Source organism: Perissodus microlepis, chromosome 15, assembly GCF_051167445.1.
Source record: "Perissodus microlepis isolate ML-2025 ecotype Zambia chromosome 15, ASM5116744v1, whole genome shotgun sequence".
Classification (NCBI taxonomy): domain Eukaryota; kingdom Metazoa; phylum Chordata; class Actinopteri; order Cichliformes; family Cichlidae; genus Perissodus; species Perissodus microlepis.
The window spans coordinates 27,619,601-27,641,090 of NC_140475.1; the positions used below are offsets into that span (position 1 = coordinate 27,619,601).

The 21,490-nt window shown below is 40.0% G+C and overlaps 1 protein-coding gene across 5 annotated transcripts in view; it reads left to right on the forward strand.

Annotated features, from left to right (window-relative positions):
• The window catches only part of cnih3 (cornichon family AMPA receptor auxiliary protein 3), a 121,052-nt gene extending 116,130 nt beyond the window's left edge, over window positions 1-4,922 (forward strand). For 4 of the 5 annotated variants that reach the window (XM_084952276.1, XM_084952274.1, XM_084952272.1 and 1 more), the window contains one exon: window positions 3,348-4,922. Coding sequence is in view for 1 of the 5 variants with exons in the window: in XM_084952274.1 (XP_084808400.1) it covers window positions 3,348-3,375 (28 nt within the window). In the remaining 4 variants the exon portion in view is untranslated. Of the gene's footprint in view, window positions 1-1,090 lie in introns of all 5 variants that reach the window. The other variant, XM_084952273.1, reaches the window with a different exon arrangement.
• The last annotated feature ends 16,568 nt before the right edge of the window (window positions 4,923-21,490 follow it).

Here is a 21,490-nt window from a genome sequence, read left to right on the forward strand (position 1 = left end):
GATCCAAAGTTACCATGTTTAGATTAGATTAGAATGCTTAGTGATCAGTTAGCAAGCTTGGTAAGCTACTTATATCCAGATGGTGTATAGCACAATGACTGGAACAAAAACTGGAAGGATGCCCACGGACAGGGAACTGGGGGTATGTAATGACCGTCCATGGAATATGCGTGAAAATTCATGTGAAATCACTTTTAGCACGGAAGATTTGCCCCTTATTTTAACTTTGAGGCAAGAAATAAAAATGGGAGAAAGAAAATACGAGTGATAATGCACAAGATAATGTGATAATGCACCACAAACTACAGCTACCCTTAATTCTGATCCTAAATAAATCCAAGTGAATGATATAGGGTCAATTTTCGCCCAGTCTACAATTTTTGTATTCGAGGCTGTAAACATGTAATGCTGTAAAACTGGGCACTTTAACATGGTAGTCGTATGGGGATTCCCACCTGTTAGAGGAACACAGTTTCTGACACTCCAGCATTGGCTTCATTTCTCAGCTCTGGAGTTTCCAGATTGATTTAAATGTATAAAAAAAAATATTTGGGATGTAACTGTAAATCTATCATCCAAAAACACATATGTGAGCAGCTACAAATATAAAAGGTCATATTTTATCATTTACATTATGTTCAGTTTACATCTACTTTGGGTGTGAAAGGGAAAGACCTGTAATTGAAAGAGCTAAAAGTCTAACTATTAATAATGAAGCCAGTTCTCAGAGGTTTTACCAGGAGGAAGTTGGTAACTATTAAAGAGGAGAAATGAGGCCTTTCACGTTTGATATCTGTTCCTGTCTCTCGTTTTCTCTGAATCACATTTTTCTCTCTCTGTCCACGGGTATTCATGAGTCAACTTAGCACACTTGCGTGCTTTTCACCACCAGAGATTAACAGAGGTGTCGAGAGCTGGCAAAGACTTCTGAGATGAACACAAATGTTTCAAGTTGTTCGTTACTGTCAACAAAGTGCTGATCTGTTCTTGTCAAGTCACAGCTCAATGAGACAAGTGTCAAACCCCCGATCTGTGATTTGTGCTGCTGTTATGTCATTCAGCCCTTCTTTATTCTCTCTCTTTTCTCTAGGTAAACACAACAGACCGTTTCTTCTTTGTGGTCAAATGAGGCCATAGTGCTGTATCTGCTCTACATTTGGTCACAAGCTCATCAGTGTTGTTAGCTGACTTACAGAAAAACTTTGGTGCAATCACTTTGCCACTTTCTTGCAAATGTGTGTTTGACAGCTTCTTTGTCCCATCCTCATTGCATTACATGATGCTCATTGGCTTGTGTTTTGTTTTTGTTTTTGGGTTTTTTTTATTTTGCATCCAGTGGCAACTTTTTTGCTGGCTTTTGGGAAATAATAAAAAACATGCCAGGAAGGATAGTTGTTTTTACATTTTTAGGTCATGGTAAATACCTAAAAATGTGAATTTGTGATATTTACTGCAAAGCATTATGTTATTACTGCATTCAAGAAGTGTTTTGTCAAACATGTATCCCCTCCTTTTAAAGACAAGCTACTTGTTTCAGTTTGAAATAAATAAATATGTGTTCTTGTATTTCTGTCTGTGAGATATACTTTAATTCCATTTTTCTTAAAGGTTATGTGATGGTAGTTGAAAGACAAAAAAAACACCCAAACCACAGAATATGATATTCTTACATAGCATGAACATACATATGTATTTTTCCTTTTATTTCATTATTAAGGTTAAACATCACTAATTATCACTAAATGTGTTGTGTTGGTCTCAAACTGATGTACAAATTTTAATGAAACACAAACTGGAGGTCTCACTGGGATTTGGATGAATGCTAATATATTTTGGCCAGTTAGCACTACTAATTGCGTCATGACATATCAACCCTATTTCCTGGACATACACTGCAAAAAGCTTTCGCCTTTTTAAGAAAGTGCTAAATTTGTCAATTTTTCTTTGAAAATGGATCCTCCAAAAGGATTCGGTTGTCATTCTAGCCATGTGTAGCTTTTTATTAGCACTATTCAAGTGTAGCACAGCTTTGAGCTAAGTTTTAGAGACTCATTGTACACAAGAGCATTCAGGTTCGTTGTCTCTGGACAGCAAATATTTAACACTTCAAAAAGACAACCACTCTCAGGCAAAGTCAAATTTCACTGGGACCTTTAAGATCAAGACTTTGTCATAACCAGTTATCTAAAGCACAATTGTATTTGTTTATATTAGCCTACTCAGAGCTTTGTAGCTACCCATGTAATACCAGCTAGCCCAAAATCACAAACCCCCTAAACATTGTTGGTATTTAGTTTTCCATCTTTGTTTTAATCCAAAGTTCAAGATTTCAGACAGAATATTGTTCTTGATCTTTAGATGTCTACCCTGTTTTCCATGCTGGTATTTTCTAACTCCATTAAACCTGTTAAATCCCCATCGTATGAATACCTGGACATAAGTCTTTCTGGAGAGAACAGTCATCCTTATATAGTTTTTTTAGTTGAAATAATAAGGACGTCAGACTAAAGATAAAAAGACTGATAACCATAGAAAGTATAGAAGGTGGGCGTAGCTACTGTGACATCATCCAGTTTCTGAAGTCATATTTTGAAGCTTCATGATTAACATTTTCACCATCAGTATCTTGGTTTACAAAGAACAAATGTGCCAAGAGGGGTAGGCATGACTAAACACAGGCTACTATCTACTCATTTAGACAGTAGCAATAGACAGTGGTTTCGTTCCTTATCCAACTATGATTGACTAAGCCCATAAACTCAGGAAGAAACATTGAAACAACAAAAATCATCTAATGGCATTAGCTAGTCAGACAGTAGTAAAGAGTCTGTCATTGACTTGCATCTTTTTATGTCCTTTTTAGTGTACATTAAATTGAAAAAGAACTGTTATTAAACCCTTAAAGGTTCAAAAGTCAGAAGACGAAATTAAGAGATTGATAAAACATTTATGGTCAGTTGAGTTGGTCTTCTTTAGATTTTTGAGATTTTGGTGAAAAAGTTCAGGTAACTGAAAAGAAGACTAGAAAAGGTACCTTTGGTCACAAGTAAACACACTCTTTCTCCTTAACTCAGACAAACAACCAAAATAATTCAAATTGTATCCGAAAGCAGCAGAGTAAGCTGTATTCAAACAAGAAAAAAGAATTAAGAATTAGTGGTCTCGCTTAATAAACCCCCACACACTGGAATGCTGGAATACTGAATAATTCCAAAACAAGAAATTAGATCATTTCAATATTTATGAAAGTTTCCTGTTTGCCTGCCTGTTCAATCACAGACATGATGACTCATTTCCTATTTCTTCCTGTCCTTTTTCTTCCTCTTCTTCTTCCTCTTGTGTTTCAGTATGATCTACTCCTTGGTTACCTCATAACAACTGATTATCAACAACTGGGGAGAAACAGGAACACCTTTCGAGGCATTTGATACGACGGGACTAAAGAACACTAAAAGACAATACATTTCAAAGTAGAATAACAAAAACCTTTTTTTTCTTGTTGCTGTGAAGCCAAACATCAAACATACATGGGGTTGAAGCTTGTTTTCTGCTTCATACCCAAAAGAAGAAAGGACATGATTTATCCTCAACTGTATATAAAAATCGAAAACTAAATCTACTGTTTACAGTTTGACTCCTCATAGCGAGACCCAAGTTAATCACTGCCTGGCCAACGTTTGTACCACACACACAAATACAAACATACACAGACACACAAACAGCCACAGCCTCCTCTGGAGTGCTACTGCACTTGCTATACGGTAACGGCGATGGTAGCCCAGAGGACGAAGAGCACAGTATTGCACAGTTTGTCTCAGGCACAGCACGGTGAAGCACTGTCAGGCCCAGCACAACTCACCGAACCCTCAGTCACTCCTCTTCGATGCCTCACCAACTGTAGCTTCACCGGTGAGCTCAGGACGAGGGATAGATGAACGGATCACACTGTACAGAAAAGAGAAATGAGTTCTTGCGGGTGGGGTTTTGGGGGAGTTGAGCAGGAACACATGCGGTCCGTACGTAGCCTGTGGGATTTTCTTTCAAACATACGTGAATGGCTTTTGTGATGTGTGCATTTTGGTGTATTCTTTAAACAAAGGCATTTCAAATTGATCTTCAGCAAACGTATTCTCTTTACAGCAATGCCTTCTTAGTGTCGTCCTAGTGTTGTTCTATTGTGTAAACTTTTCGAAAACTCAAGCTAACAACTGAAACCTGGCGAAGCTTTGATAGGAGCACACATTCTTTGCACAATTAGTGTCTTCAATCTTGCACAATGTGCTCAATATTTGGCTATATTAGAGAACATTTATTATGGTCTATCCACACAGGTGACGGTCTTCCAACATGTAAAGAACCTTTCAGCCCTATTTGAAGATAGGGAAACAATGTGAATCTTTTCTAGCTCTCTTTACACCTTGGACCAAAATATTGTCTTTTTTCCATTTGGATTTATTTATTTTGTGACTGCTCATTTCCATGCTTTATTTTAAACATCAATTTCCAATGTAACTAATGCCAGGAGCAAACAAAGCAGAAGATGGGAAAGGTGCCTGGTATTAATTGGGTTTTTCTCCCTGGTTCGAATGAAAGCAACTGTAGCAAATGATGTTGGCAAGAGGTTGTGAAGAGGCTGTCATGAATCACCAGAATTAATTCAGCAGGGCAGGTGGTTGAACCTGCATCATCCATGTGTAGCACAGTTTTCTAACTATTAAGAAACTCGTTAAACCTTCCCCACCATCTTTGCTTGATGAGCTTCACTTTGTAAAGCGGCAGCAGCAAAGAGCAGATAGAAATGCCCCGTTCTTGTTGTTTTCTCTTCTTCTAAGTCAAGCGTTTTCTAACGTAACCTGTATGTATGTGACCAACCAAGTTGAATTTAGATATTGTTTATGAAATAAAGTATTTTAAAATCTAAAGACTCAGTCATTGTACTTAAAGTGTTTTCAATGTTTCAGTGTTTTCAAATATTATTTCAAACATAATTTCTGTGGCATCCTCTCTGCATCATGTTACATTTGGCATATTGATTTAGCCTCGTTGGGACAGGAATCCCACCCCAGTTTGATCACCCAAATGAAAACCTTCTATCAGAAAAACAATAATGCAGAGAAATTCACTTGATTTGTTCTGGTTTATGAAAATATGCCATTTTACCTTCTGACTATACCAAAACTCGGTTATAACCCTAGATAGGTCACTGGCAACCATTGAGGGATTTAACCATCTGATGCCTATTTTGGCTGCTTCCACTGCGAGTGTGTAAGCAGCAGATGATTTGCTCCCTGTCGCTAGCAACCTCCTCTGTCACACCAATCCTCCACATCTTTCACAAATCTATGAATCTTCCTCCACATTTAACATCCTTTATCTACTATCTCACCTTTGCACATGTCCAATCCGTCTGAGCCTTGCCTCTCCATCCACTTAGTTCTAATCTTGTCCATTCTTTTCACTTCAAATGAAAATCGTAACATTTCATAATTTCATCAGTGCCATCTCCAACCCATACATTATAGCAGGTCTCACTAGCATCTTATAAACCTTATTTTTCACTCTTGCTGCTATGCTTCTATCACCAATCACCCCTGACACTTGTCTCCATCCACTCACACTGCCTACAGAGACTGTAGGCAGCGTCTTAACCTCTCTTCTTACCTGTCCAGTGGTCAACCCTAGATACTTCAACTCATCCACCTTTACTGACTCTACTCGTTGCATCTTTGCTGTTACACCTGTCTCCCTTTCATTCACACGCATGTATTCTGTCTTGCTCCCACTGACTTTCATTCCTCTTCTTTCCAGGGCATACCTCCACCTCTCCAGGCTCTCGTCCACCTGCTCGTCCACTCTCTCTACAGATCAGTATCATTTGCATCATGTTACACAGACACACCTGTCTGAACTTATCTGCCTTATTTGCATCATCACTGCAAATAAGAAAGGCTTAGACCTGATCCCTGATGTAATCCCATCTCCATTTTGACTGTTACTCCTGCTACACACCTCACCGCAATCTCTTTGCCCTCATACATGTCATGCACCACCCTCACATACATATCTGCCACGCCTGAACTGCTCATGCGGTACAACTGTTCCTCTCTTGGCTTATGCTTAGTTGGATGCACAAACACACAGTCCTTCTGATATTTTCTGTACTTCTCCATCAATACTCTTGAAGAAAACATCACATCTGTTCAGATTATCAACATGAAGCCACACAAATGCTCAACAATCATCACCTCTCTGCTCAACCTAGATTCAGCAACTTTGCCATGGTCATGGTATCATGACTTTTTCCCTCTTGCTACAGCTCTGCACTTCACCCTTTACCTGAATTTCAGGAGTGGAACCACACCTCCACAGATACCTCTTCTGGCCAGGGAGCTGCCTCCAGTCCCCTCTCAGGCCTTCCCCAAGCCTCAATTCATGCTAACACCATCTGTCATCATCTACTAGAAATGCTGTCAAATTTAAATGAGGATGTGTCCCAGCTAGTGGATGTCGTTAAAAATTGGCACTTGACGCTTGTTATTCATCTGTTCATTCTCCAGGGTTGAGGAACAATTTTGTCAAAACCTCCACCGTCCTCTCTCCTTGACACCTTAATACTTCCACGGGTATGTCATCTGGACTATCTGCCTTATCATTCTTCCTAATCCTCTGCACTTCCTGATTTGTCTCCTCTGTCTCATTTGCTTTATTCAGCTCTTGATGAATACTATTCCTCCCATCTTCTCAACACAAATTTCCCTTTTTATCTTTAGTCACCCTAACCTGCTGCACATCCTTTCCAGCTTAACATCTATGCCTAGCTAATCAGCCCACACATACATATATAAGCCTTATTCTTTGCTACACATCACTTTCCTGTACACCTCCCACCAGGCTTGTCTCCTTTCTTTGTCTCCCTGACTATCCCATGTTTTCTTTGCTAACGTCTTCATTTGAATACTGTCCTGCACTTCCTCATTTCACCACTAAGTCTCTTTCTCCTCAAACCTCTTCCCAGAGAATACAACAAACGCCTTCCCAGTAGTTTCCCTCGCCATTTGTGATGTAGTTTCGCACTCATCTGATAACTCTTCCTTAACACCCAGAGACTGTCTGGGGTTTGTCCTGAACTCTGTGCAGCATTTTTCCTTCTCCAAGTTTCACCATTTTTTCCTTGCCACATCCTTTTTGCAAAATCCACTACACTCTGTCGTTCTGCATTTCTCTCCTTAACACCAAACTCACCCAACACCTCCTTATCACCTACGTATCCATTAAAAGTATGCTTTAGTCACCATTCTCTGCTGCCTGGGGACGCATCACTTCATTAAGCTTACTCTAGAATTATTCTTGCTTTGGCATCCAACCTGTGGGGCATGCACACCAACAACTTTCAGTATAACCCCTTTGATATCCAGCTTCAAACAACTGATCCTGTCTTACAGTCTCTTCACCTTCACAACACTATTCACATACTTCTCTTTCCAGATTATCACTACTTCATTTTTTCCTTTCTATATACACCACGGTAGAACAGCTTAAATCAACCTCCAGTGCTCCTGACCTTGCTTCCCTTTCACCTGGTGTCTTGTACACAATATATCTACCTTCCCTCTCTCTATAATATTAGACAGCTTTCTCCCTTTAGCAGTCATAGTTCCTATATTTAAAGTCCCTACTCTCACCTACTTACACCCCTTCATTTGTTTTTGGCCCACAGTACCAAAGTTTACACTGGCACCCAGTTGTCTAACAGCATCTGAGGCAATTATTGTTAACAAGCCCCAACTGATTTTGTATGAAAATGGTGATTTGTTAAAGATTTGATGTTTCATGCCCTTCTTTACGCAACCCTACCCATTTATTCAGGGAATACCAGAAGGGGTACACTGGCTTATGTGAGTGTGTCCCAGGCTGGGTTCACAGGAGATACTTCATATATTTTCTTTTTCTACTGAAAATTATAATAATATTTTAAAAAAAATGTTGAAGTCAGCAATATCCTCCTTCCCAGTAAAATCTCTGGCACGTAACTATAAAACAAACTGTTTCTGGCATCTTGCTGCGGTAAACCACCCCCTTCATCAAAGAGACACTGTGAGCACCTTAACATATAACAGCACTTTATTGTTAAACAAACAAGGAAAGAAAATATTTAATTAAGATGCATAAACACTCCTTAATTCTCTCTGGTGAATAAATGTATCACCTTAATGTATAAGTCATTTAACAGTAAAATTCTGGTGTCCCAAGCACTTCAACACTTTACACATTTATATCCACTACTCATGCTCACACATTCTTTTGTTGGTCACTTGAGAACAGTTCAGTGTTTTCTATTAGGGAGCATGTAACAATTACTTTTCACAACTCACTAATCTTTCTATTTTTTCATTAATTCACTCTTTTTTCCCTGACCACATTTTAAAGAGGAAAAGACAAGAACCTTGTTGTACAGAGTGATAACTTATTTAATATTTAATTTCCTGCATTTAAATAAGAAAAAGGTGCAGTGCAACAATACTCAAGACAAAGGTACTCTGTTGTTGTTGCCAAGGGAAAAAAGGGGAAAAAAATGTCCAATATTGATATCATTTGTGACATGAAACCAATGCATATCCCATAAATGGCTTGGCCAGGAATGTATTATTTGATGCCCTGGGAATAGCAACAACCTCAATAAACAGGGTACTATCAAAATCTGAGACCAAGTTGTAAAAATCCAAAGCCTTAGTTGACTTATACTAAATCTCAGATTCAAGGTCATCTTCTCAGGATCATTTCAGTACAGCTGTGATCCCTCAGGAGAAGTTCTGCTGTTTCACTAATTGGTCAGACAATTCACATTTTTCCTTAGCAGCTGCTGCCTGCCAGCATGTCACCATAGATATAGTTTAGATAGATCTATTGTGTCTTGGTTCTGCTGCAGGTGTACCGCCTCACGTTGTCCCTTTCATTGTGGAAGGGTAACTATATGTGTGTAGCCAGACACCCTTCAGAGGAAACCAAAAATAACAAACCATGAATTATAAACAGTGTTAATCTGTTCTCTCTCTTAAAGAGTAAATCCAACTCATTCATTGAGAATATTAATAAAGAATTGTTATTCTAGATGCTCAGACAGAAAAAGGACTGGATTAATTAGGGTATTGCATGGGGACGTTAGTCCATTGTGAACCCTGTTACAGCACTATACGTGTTTCTGCCAAAAGTAAGAAGAAGAAAAATGAGCCTTGTGACGTCTACCAGCAGGTGTTCTATTATAGCCTTTCAATTCTGGAAACTACCCAAGACTAAATAATATTCACTGTTGTCTTTTATAATCACAGCCAAATAATGTTCTGTGGGTTAGCAACCTAATCCTTCTTCATGAATGATTTTTTGATGGTGTTACCTAATGACACTTCAAGGATTGCTGTAACCATTTTGAGGATTACGGTGTCCTGGGATTGTAGCATACCTTTAGCACATTGTGTTGCTTTAGACATTTCAGACTTGACTCACCTCTAAAACATTTCTAAGCAGTGTGCAATGTGCACACCAGCAGTGTGCTGGTGTCTAAAGGCTCCAGCAGTAGTGGCTTTCTTTGAACCAAAACTGATTTAGTTTAGTTTAGTTGCTAAGGTGAATATTTTTTCAGAATCAGAATCAGAATACTTTATTAATCCCTAGGGAAAATATGTGGGTTACAGTTGCTCCAGTACAGTAATATTAAGAAAAACAGAAACAAAAAATAAAAACAGACTAGACTGTTAGCAATACAATATGTTAAGATATTAGGAATAGTACAATATATACAAATCACCAAATAATAACATTTGATAATTTGATAATAGTAATAATTTACATTAAGTCTAAGAAAAGGTTGTTGTCATTGAAGGCAAACTGTTGACTTGCCTAGAATTACATGTGTATCTGCTGATATACAGGTCATATTTTCTTTTCTTTTTTTTTTCTCCTCAAGGTTTCTTCCTGTTAAAAGGGAGTTTTTCCTTCCCACTGTTGCCAAAGTGCCTGCTCATAGGGGGTCATATCATTGTTGGGATCTATTCTGTATTATTGTAGGGTTTTTTACCTTACAATATAAAGCACCTTGCGGCAACTGTTGTTGTGGTTTGACATTATATGAATAAAACTGAATTGACTATGTGCACGAGACAATGCTAACTTCCTGGTTTGAGACCGGATGTGGGGTTGTGCATTTCCGGTAGCTTTACTTTGCAGTCAATCGCTACTGCGAAGATATACTCCAAAATCATGTCCAAAACTCGAAAACGGAAAGATCGCGTTAAGTTACAAAGAGGAGAAGGTGGGAACACTCACCACTGTTGTGTCATAAAAAAATCTAATGATCAATTTTGACGTTTAAAGAGTTTAGATCGATCAGTTGTTTACATCACTCAACACAAGCAGAACTGCATTACTGCAGCAGAAGACACATCGTCCACATTCAGAAGCACATCTCTGTATAGTGACTGGTCTTATGATTTAAACAGGCAAATGTTCAGCATTCAAACTACAGGTGAAGAATAGTCAAACCAGATGTTTCCCCCGTTATGTCGATATCAGTACACACCTACACAGCATGTTAACAAACCGTGAAAAAAGCCACACAAAAAATGAATGATGTGACTTACCTTCAAAATTACAGCGGTCCCTCGCTATAACGCGGTTCACCTTTCACCTCGCTGTTTCGCGGATTTTTTACTGCAAGTTTGCATGCTTTTTTTTACGTCACATTGTGTCCTGCCTCCTGATCGCTGCAGACGATCTCCTCCGTGACGTCTCTCCTGTACAGTACAGAATCGCTGCATCGATGCTAGCAGTGTGACTCTGAAGTGCAGTACTGTATGTCCACGAAACGTTTTGCACCGTCAAAAAATAAAATTGGCTACTTGATTTCACCTATCGCTGGTTATTTTTAGAACGTAACACCCGCGATAAACGAGGGACAGCTGAGAAATATAACATTTGAATCCATTTTCTCTTTTGCCCTGAGGCGTGGGGGAAAAATATCGACAAGTCGATGAACATCATTTACAGATATATTGGGTAAATGCCCAAGACATCTATAGAAATGTAAATCGCCGCTTGATTCATTCATTTGCTTAACTTGTTTTGGACCGTAAACAGGGCGCGAATAGGACACCGGAAACAAAGCTCCCCACAGGAGTTTCCGCACCGGAAGTAGCATATGCTAACGTGCACATAGTCAATTGAACTGAATTCATTAAAGATTTTAGAATTTGTTCTCCAGGTGAGAATGTCATTGTGGAGTTCTACTACAGGAAACGATCAGAACTGCTGTGTATTCCAGTGTACCATCTCATGTCGGCTCAGAGCATATTTAAAATAATTCTTTGTCCAACCCAAAACTCACCACCTATCCTATTTACAAAATGTATCTCCCTGTGACTTTGCACACTTTTGAAAATGAAACTCAAGTTGAAAGATCAACATTTGGACATGCTGAAGGAGATCCAGCACCCGCCACAGATTTCTGGTTTGTGTCACACTTTTTCAACTGTCATTTCTGCTCAGCAAATAATTGGCAAGTGTTTGCTGACAACTCATCATCTTCCATGCAAGCTATGGGCACACTACTGTGGCAATCTGTTAGCAACAGGAGGGAGTTGGTGCACCACCTTCTTTTCAACCAATTTCACATAGTGACTGCATTCGGTCACCAACAGGTCAGGGAATAACCCTTTTTTCACTGGCAGCCAGAGAATGCCACCGGTTTACCAACCAGTCTGTGGGTCTCTGTGACTGAGGCCTAGGTGTGCCCATGTGACTGTGAGCCTGCATAAAACAGGTCAAAAGCCTCAAAAACAAAAGCAACTCTTTACTTTTTAAACGATACCTACAGAAAATACAGAAAAGCTGATTAGGAAGGAAGTGAGTGGTGGCTCATTTTATATGTGAAATACAGACAGTAAGCAGGAGAAAGCCTGCCAGATGTAATCAGAAATGTCAGCATTCAGAGAATCCAAAAGACATGCAGATTTATTTTAAACTGTGTTTAAAATAAATCTGCATCATATTTAAACATGTAGAAAGAGTCTGGAGATTTGACCTGTTAGAAATAAAAAATAGAATTTTTCTTCAGTGTACACACAGTCAACTGCACGTGGAATAACCTATGTATTAGCAGGGGTTTTGTGGGTAATGCATTTTGACAGGATTGCACATTGTGAAGCACACATGGCAATGACAAACTGCCCATCCAGCTCTGCAGGACAGTACAACAGCCACCTCCACCTACCTTTCCTCTGAGTCTGAGGATAAAGCTATCACAGGAGGAGGTAGTGAGCAAAAAAGGTGAAGGATGTGCAGAGAAAGAAAAGAAAAGAAAAACAACAACAGAGGAAAATTGTGTGACTAGATGGAAAACAAGAGTCCACCTCCCAGGGGTGTGTTCAGATGATATAACTGTTAAAAGGTAATTCAGGGGCAAAGTGGCTGAGTCAGAGAACAGCATTCAAAGAACAACAAAAGCTGACTCAAATGCTTTTATACAAAAAGTCACAATGCTGGTTAGCACCGTTGGGTTGGAGACATTTCTTAGGAAGCAGAAAAGGCTGAACTGCACTTTACAAGTATGAACAGTCCTTCTCTTCTTTTTCATCTGTTATCTGAACAAGTGGCACTAGAGTGAGAGTAAGCATAATATGGTCAACAGATATTGATCTAGCCGAGGACCAGTCAGAATCCTTTCTTAGTACAAATGGCATCTATTCATTCAAAATTCTTCTGGAGGGTGGCCTCGACACTTGGCAGCCAGCTCAATAATGGTTTCGGGGGTTAATTCTGCAGGTCACTTGAAGTCCCATCTGCACAAAACTTAAATACATAGACTCCACTCATGGACATAGTTCCAGTGCTTCTGTGTTGTCCGTCCTTTTCCATGTGTGTTTTGTTCCAGTAGCTCAGCTCTCAATGGTATATGCTGGATCCCCAGCATCTGAAGCATAGCTCATTAAGCAAGCCGACGTCCTTATTGGTAGAGTTTTATTTGTAAGTCCCTCAATTTGGGTGGCTGTAACTCAGAAGGTACAGCATTTCATCTGCTTGTGGGAAGGTTTGTGGTTCGATCCCTGTCTACTCCAGCCAAAGTATCCTTGGACAAGATACTGAACCCAGAGTTGCTCCTCATGTGTTCATCAGAGTGTAAATGTTATACAGAAAAAAGTGCTGCTGTGAATGGGTGATTACGAGTTATATACAGCGATTTAAGTAGGACAGTGCTGTATAAAAACCATTGCATATATTCATATTTCAAGATAAGATTGAGTAGCATTGGTGGCCCAGGGACCCTAATTAAGATATTTAAAGTAAAAACAACTAATATTTATGTTCATCAGCTAAAGACATCTTAAGGTAATGGGTTTTTCATATAACATGATAACTCTTATCACATGATCAGGACTGCTTTGCATGACATTTGAATGCACCTACCCTTAGGTAAATTGTTGGTTATACTGTCTAAATGGGTTATAAACCACGGCCATCTCATTAACAGACTTTAGATTTGCATAAAGGCCAGTTCTCTGGGCCCATTATTTATGTGGCTGTTGCTTTGGCAGTGCTTCATGCCTTGGGATGGGGATGTGTTGGAAATCTATGACAAAGAAAACCTGCACTATCAAGGCTCAGGAGTCACACTCAAAAACCAGTGGCCTAGAAAAAGTACAGCTCCTTTGCGTCCTCTGTCAGTCCATTCTACCAAAGCTGACTCACCATCCAGTCTTCACAGTTTGGAAACCATGAACTCACACAGGTTATTTCTGCCAAGCCCTCTCATAGATAAAACAGCAATATGCATCAGTGAGCTTCTGTCCCATGCAGAGGAAGATTAAAATTGTCTCTCTTGCTGTGAAAAGTTGAAGAAACAGAGTTTTACAGACAAACCTCAGGTTCCAGATGGCTGAGCACAGTGTGCCAGAGCTGCAGGACAAGAGCTCAGTGTCATTTCACAGCTTTAAGAGGAGAGCTGAATGCTGGCAAGGATTTGGGGAAGAGAGCAAAAACAGAGGGAGGTGAGAGGAGGACGTGCAGGAGAGGGGGGTAATCCAAATACATCAGTCCCAGTCTGCAAAGATGCACACAGAAGTACACACAATGAGGGGCCAAAAGGTCAGCAGTGTGTGCCCAGTTTAATTAACATGAAATATATGGCAGTGATGTGGACAGCACCCAGGTGCATCCTGGGTAGACAGACTGTCACCAATCTGTCAGGGCCTGTCTGCCGCAGTTTATACACACACATGCAAACACACACACACACACACACACACACACAAAAGAAAAACATCACACAGCTTGCTCTAGAACAATCAGGGGTCAGTTCAGTATGAGGACATGCAAAGTCACTTTTAGGGACTGGGAATCTGTTCTATTTACCATTCTTTATTAGTAGAACCCATTCCGACACTCAGCTACCTCATTATTCTTTGCCACTATGAAAGGAATGTGAAAGCTGGATCTGTCTCTGTGCTGGAGGTCTGGATCTGTCTGAGGGTTTTCCTTCTTCTTCTCTTCATTTCTTTCACTGCTCATTTGGGGACAAAGCTCTCTTTTTCTTGGTCTTTCATGTGTTCCTTGCAACATGCATCATTGTATGCAGTATTTCATTTACAGCTATAACGTACTTCTATCCGATACTAGGCTTCCTCACTCACAGCAGCATGTCTCTCCTCAGTGCTGCCAAGTGAAGTGACCACAGAACAACTAAACACAGCAGAGAGGGGCAGAGAAAAGTGTGCTGGCATGAGAGAAGGTGTTTCCACAGACATGTTTACTTCCTGATGAACAAGAGTGACATACCAAACCTAGAGGACAGAAAAGTAAAGTATTGATCCTGTCATGCTAATACTAAACTGATATCAATAGCACCATTGGTATCAATACTATGGATATTTGAATCAATCCACCCACGCCAACAGATCACAGCAGATAGCCTCCCCTCCCAGAGCCTGGTTTTGCCAGAGGTTTCTTCCTGTTTTTACTTCCCGTTGTCTTGTCTAAGCTTGTATTTATACAAGATATTTAATTAACTCTCGTTTTGGGAGCATGCAGGGTAGGTGCGACAAAGGAGGATGCTAGGGATAAAGTGAGATGGAGGAAAATGATCTACTGTGGCAAAACCAAGTATACCAAGTATAAGATGGATAAGGTGACAGGGACCTCCACAAACATTGGATCTCAACCCAATAGAACACCTTTAAAGAAAGAAAGAGGGTCTAATCCAGTACTAGCAAGGTGTTCCTAATGAACTGTTGAGTGTATATTTCTTACATTTCTAAAAACAAAAGCAAAAAAATGTTTTTGCTTTTTTTTTTTTTTATAGCATCACAAGTTTATGTGTAATGCCTGTGCTGGTAGTGAATGTAGTTTAGTTCGACACAGATGCTGGGCTCCCTGTGGGAGTGCTAATTACCAGATATGTTCCTCTCCTTGAAGCTGAGATGACCTTCAACATTGTTGCATTAACCACAAGCCTGGCAGAGCTCACACAAGCACTGCTGAGAAATAGTTACTCTCCACTTTGGTTAGGAAGCTGTTTGTCTGTGGCCTCTAACACAGGAAACACTTTGGATGTCCAGGTCATTGTTCTCCATCTGCCTCTAGTAATACATTTACTTGTGCTTACTTGTATTTACATGTACTTTTGAAAACACAAAGTGACAAAGCGATTCACTTTGGAAAAATAAACATAGGAGTGCCTATGCTGCCAAGATACAAATACTTCACATATGGTATATCTCAAAAAATATGAATAGTTAATATATTTTCATATGTTTTCATATATTCTATATTCATTACATATAAAGTGAAATATTTCAAGTGTTTGTTTATTTTATTTTTTCAGAAATTAAATATCTTAATTTTTTTTAAAAGTATTTCCACCAATCAGTCAAAAAATGATTTACAATAATAATCTTGTCATTTTTCATCTGGCTTTCAGGAGGTCTTTCAAAGTTTTATTTGGATATAGCTACTTTTTTACTCCTTTTTTTACTCTTTTTTTCATCAAATCATTCAGGCATAAAAGGACACCTCAAGGATGTCTGGGCATAACAGACTATTTTAAATTGTATATTTCACACTTTATTCCTAGTCACAAAAATACAGCACAAAGATGATACCACAGTTTGTTAGGCATGAAATAGCATTTTTGCACCAATAAGGTAATTCTCAAAGTGCTATTAGCTGAAAACGTCTCATATCTCAGCATGGTTTGGAGTGTGTCTTTAAGAAAATCTGAGGAAACTGGACAAGTGGAGGACAAGCTGACCAGAAAAAAAACTGAAGTCTATCTACAGAAGATGAACAGTATCTGATAGTTATGTCCTTAATAAAAAGAGGGAAAATCCAGCAAATCAAGACACGGGACCTGAGAGCTGCATCTGTCCTTTCAGTTTATCCATCTAATGAAGCCTCACCAGAATGGTCTCATTTGAAAGGTATCTGTCAACTGAAGCAAGGAGAAAAGGCTAAACTATGCCAAATTACACAAGAACCTGAGTAAAATCATTGGCAACAGGTCTTTTGGAGTGGTGAATCCAAACTTTAATTTGAGAGGTGTGCCAGTGAGTGTTAGGGATGGGTACCGGTATCCGGTGCCATTATGGCACCGGTTCTGACATAAACGGTAGTAACCAGACCAAAAAGCAGCGCACATTTCGGTGCTTTATTTTGGTGCTTTTTTTTCCTGAGATGTCATACACTTTGGATTCTAGCCAATCATTTTACCTTTCCAAGGATAGTAGGCGGGCCCAGGTACGTACGTTCTTTTAGAGCAGAGCTACAGATTAAAAATGCCCAAGGCGAAGCGGTCAAATTCTGGCTGTACTTCACAGCAAAAGATGCAAACTCAGCAGCCTGCAAAAGTGCTTTAAGGTGATACTGTGCAAAGGAGGTAACTCCTCGAATCTGATGAAACACCTAGCGACGTATAGCATTTTGTTAAAAGCCAAGAAATGCGCCGTATTTGATAGCTTTCTGCGAGACCGAGCACCGAGCACACTGCGGGTGGGTTGCCTGTTATCGGACCCGGAGTTAGCAACATCCCCCAAAAACTCGAAGAGTAGAGTCCTGGCCCGTAGGCCTGCCAGTGTAGCAGAAATGATGACGGATGATGATGGATAATGTTGTTCGTGTGTAAGCTAACCATGTTATTAAATTAATACATTTAAGGTGAACTAGCAAACACCTTCGTTGTTACATGTGGCTGTCTTCTTGTTTGATGGCAGATACTCCCTTTACCCTGGCCAAAAAGGCTAAAATGACCAAAGAAAAAGTGGAAAACAGCTAAATATGAGAGGTTTTTGGACAAAGTTTGTGTTTTTTTCCATTGTTTAAGCACTGCTTCCAGCCAAGAGTGATACCATAAATGCCCTATAGCTTCATAAAAGGCTAACATTGTTATCTTTTTACAAAGAAACAGCTAAACATGAGAGGTTTTTGGACCAATTTTGTGTTCTCCATTCTTTAAGCACGGTTCGAGCACCGTTTAAGCACCGGTACCGTTTCAAAAGTACCGGTTTGGTACTGGTATCAGATAAAACCTAAACGATACCCATCCCTAGTGAGTGTCCACAGCCATCTCTAAAACATGGTCGAGGATTTTTCGAGATTTGGAGCTGCATTTCAGCCAGTGGTGTTAGGGACTTTGATGCCTTTGGTGTAAGGTACTGTCAGATTTAGTGTTACCAATTAACCTAACCCCACTAACTGCTGTCTTTGGACTGTGTGAGGAAGCCAGAGTACCCAGAGAAAAACCACGCGAACACGGGGAGAACATGCAAACTCCACACAGAAATGTTCATGTGCTGACTCAGCAGGGATTATTTTAAATGAAAAAAGTGGAGAATAATTATTTTAAAGCATTATAAATGTCTCAGAACTATACTAAATTATATTTGAAAACCTGTGGAATTTCAGGTGCCTGATTTATTTATTTGATTTTGAAAGTGTCTCATACTCAAAAATGAATGGGCATGAATCTCGTTTTCACGCTCTTCCTTTTTCTTTTGACCAGACTGTAGCTGAGTAATGTCTCAGGAGAATGGGGGTATTCCAGGTTAGTATTTTTATGCTCTCGCATACACTTAATATCAAAGTCACTGAACTGCTGACCCCTATAAACAGGCTCCTTCCTTACAGGCTGAGGGGTGTTTTTTATTTATTTATTTATTTATGTATTCAGAGTGGGTGGTGCAGTGGGTCCTCTCCCTCCTCCCTCACTCCTCGTGGGGAGCTAATAGCAGCATGGACTTGGTCAGCAATGACCTTACCATCTGAATGTCACACCAGAAACTGAGACTTCATCAGACCAGGCAAAATTTTTCTTCTGTTCTCATGCAAATTGCAGCTCTGTTTCTTGCTGACAGAAGTGACACTCAGTGTGATCTTCTGCTGCTGTAGCCCATCTGCTTCAAGGTGGGCTATGGTGTGCATTCTGAGATGCTCTTCGGCGTACCTTGGCTGTAACAAGAGTTTACTTTAGTTAGTGTTGTCTTCCTATTAGCTTGAAGCAGTCTGGACTCCTCTGAGTTATGTGTCAACAAGGAATCTTTGTCCACAGAACTGTGGCTTTTTAGTTATTTTTTTCTTTTTTGGGCAATTCTCCATAAACCCTACAGATAGTTCTTTGGAAAAATCAGCAGTTTATCAAAGTCATTTAAATTACCTTTCTTTCCTACTCGGATGCACAGTTTAAACTTCAGCAGGTTGTTTTGACCATGGCTACATGACTAAATAACTGAGTTGCCAACATCTGATTAGCTGATTATATATATGGTTCAACTGCTCACTAACCCAAGTATATGGGTTTCTCTGTTGTGGTGGGTGGTCGTCACCCTTGACACTGTACTATGGTAAAATGCTTTAAACTCTTTGAAATGTCAAATTGAAAAAAATATATAATATACTAACCCAGTCTGTGTTACTGCTTCCAGACTGTGAGCCCTGAATTTTTCAGTCAACTCCCTCACTCACTTCGCTTTGTGCACAGTGTGCAGGGGGAGGGAGAGTAATTGGGTCAATATCAAGTAACAGAGTTACACAGGACAGCCAAACTAGCTGCACTAGTGTTTCTATTGCTGAAATTATCTGTCTATTATCCAAGAACCAAATAACAAAAATATGACATTGTCTTCCACCAAGGTATTTTATGCGATTTCCCGAAGCACTGCTGCACATCATTTCTGCAAAGAGTGTTGCACAAGCGCTGTTGCAGATCGTCTACTGAGTCAGCATCCCAAAGGAAATACTGACTGACCACAGCACATCATTCATGTCTTGCACATTAAAAGAACTGTACAAATTACTGGGCACTAAATCTGTTCAGACCAATGTCTACCACCCTCAGACTGACGGGCTGGTTGAGCAGCTGAATAACTTTAAAGTCTTTAAAGAATCATGGACTTTAAAGACTTTAAAGTCCATGATTCATAAGCTCATTCACCAGGATGTAGTAATTGGGATCACTGGTTAGATCCTCTGTATTTGCAGTGTGGGATGTGCCCCAGCCTAATTGAAGACAACTGTGAAAAGGTCCAAGCCCAGCTAAAAATGAAATTCAGTACGTTCTGGACCTGAGAGAAACATTACACAAATTGGGGAGGTTATCAAGAGAGAATTAGCTCCAGGTCCCGGAATGTCGCCAGTACAATAGAGGGGCTAGGCTCATTCAGTTTTCACCGGGAGACAAAGTGATTGTATAACTCTTTTCTTCTGGGTCAAAGTTACTCACCAAGTAGCAAGGACACTTCGTGGTCACTTGGTGAGTGGGGGATGTCAATTATGAATTGGTCACTTGGTCAGTGGGGGATGTCAATTATGAAGTGGTCAGGATAGGGGAGGGGCCACACAGGTATATCACCTCAATCTCCGGACTTCACCACTCTGTACAGTTTGTACCATTTTGTCACATTAAGTTCAAGGTGGTCCATAGGCCAGTAGCGCAAATGGTCGTGGCTGATTTCTCCTCCCAGGTCGGGGCAAGGGGAGTAGGCTAGGCTGGATTATTTCCCGGCCATAGTTGGGCGGTGGAGGTATGTGGCATGGGTGTGGTCTATGGCTTTGCTGCAGAGGACTGGTAGTGCAGTAGGGTCCGGGGGGCAGTGCCAGGAGGCTGGCAGAGGAGCTGGGACTGATTTGGTGATCATTCATGCTATTTCAGTGGCCATCTGGGATTGGGGGAGAGAGTAGCGCCAGGAACAAAGCTGAAAAGCTGCAGAGAGCAAATTTGGAAAAGCTGAAAATAAAACAGTGTGTACGTGTTGGTCCTTCGTGTCACACTAGTGCATGTAAGAGACGTGATTTGAGAACTTACATCTTCTAATGTCATTAACTTTTCTTTTTTTTTTTTTTTTAGCATATGGCAAACCCAATCCAAGCCTGGATTTTAAGAGGTTAACTATTAGCGTATGTTTCCTGAAAAACCAAAAATTCTTAGTCTGATGACATTGACTGATCAGAGCTAACTGAAAATATTACAGGACGTACATGTTTGTTCCTATAAAGAGTGTTCAATAAAGAGTGTTCAATAAAAGGTACACTAATTTGATTTACGTGGTTGATGATGCTGATTCCAGTTGATGTAATAACAGTCGGTTTTCATCCTATTTAAATTAAAGTTGCCAGTTGGATTAGATTCTTTATTTATAAATTCCTCAAACACAAATTCATACACATTCACACACACCCACACAGGACACTATTATGATTTTCCATGAGAAGCGCATGTATTATTAGAAGTGTGCTTTGCTGGGTGTGTGCCAAGCTTTATAAGCCACACTTTGTATGGCTACAGTGTTGTTAGTGATTCACCATTATTAGGAGAGAATTTCCTATATAGTTACAACTGTGAACAGAACTCTGCTTAAGTACTGCTTCATCCATCATCTGATCAAAGTGTTTATTGAGTGTTTGGCTCAGTTCCAGTGAAGACAATGAAAGATCATATATACAGTATGTGTGTTCATGCTTGTGTGTAGTTCTAGACTGATATGTATAGTACAAACAGGTATATACATCTCCAGGCATACTAGTGTACATGTCACATTGTTGGGCAGCCTGAGTGTGAAGTACCTCGCCTCTGGGTAGTCTAAAATAACAAGAACATTCAGACTTATGCCTTCTGCATACACATGCACAGACAAATACACACATATGTATACACACACTTTTTCAGATAACACTGGATGACAACAAAGCTTGGACCCTTCTTATCGTAAACACCTCTTAAACCTGTCACGGGAACCCAGAGGTTAGTGCGAGAACTTGGACCCGGAGCAGATTCAAGCACAGGATGTAATGGTAAGGTTTCAACGAGTTTATTTTACTGGACCACAGGAAATAATGGCAACAAAAAGGAGGGATTCTTGGCACGAGGAGAGCGGGTCTAAACTGTGGGCAGAGGGAGAGATGATGAACAATGCAACCCTAAGGGGTGCGGCAACAAAGCGATGCCTTGTCGTGGAGA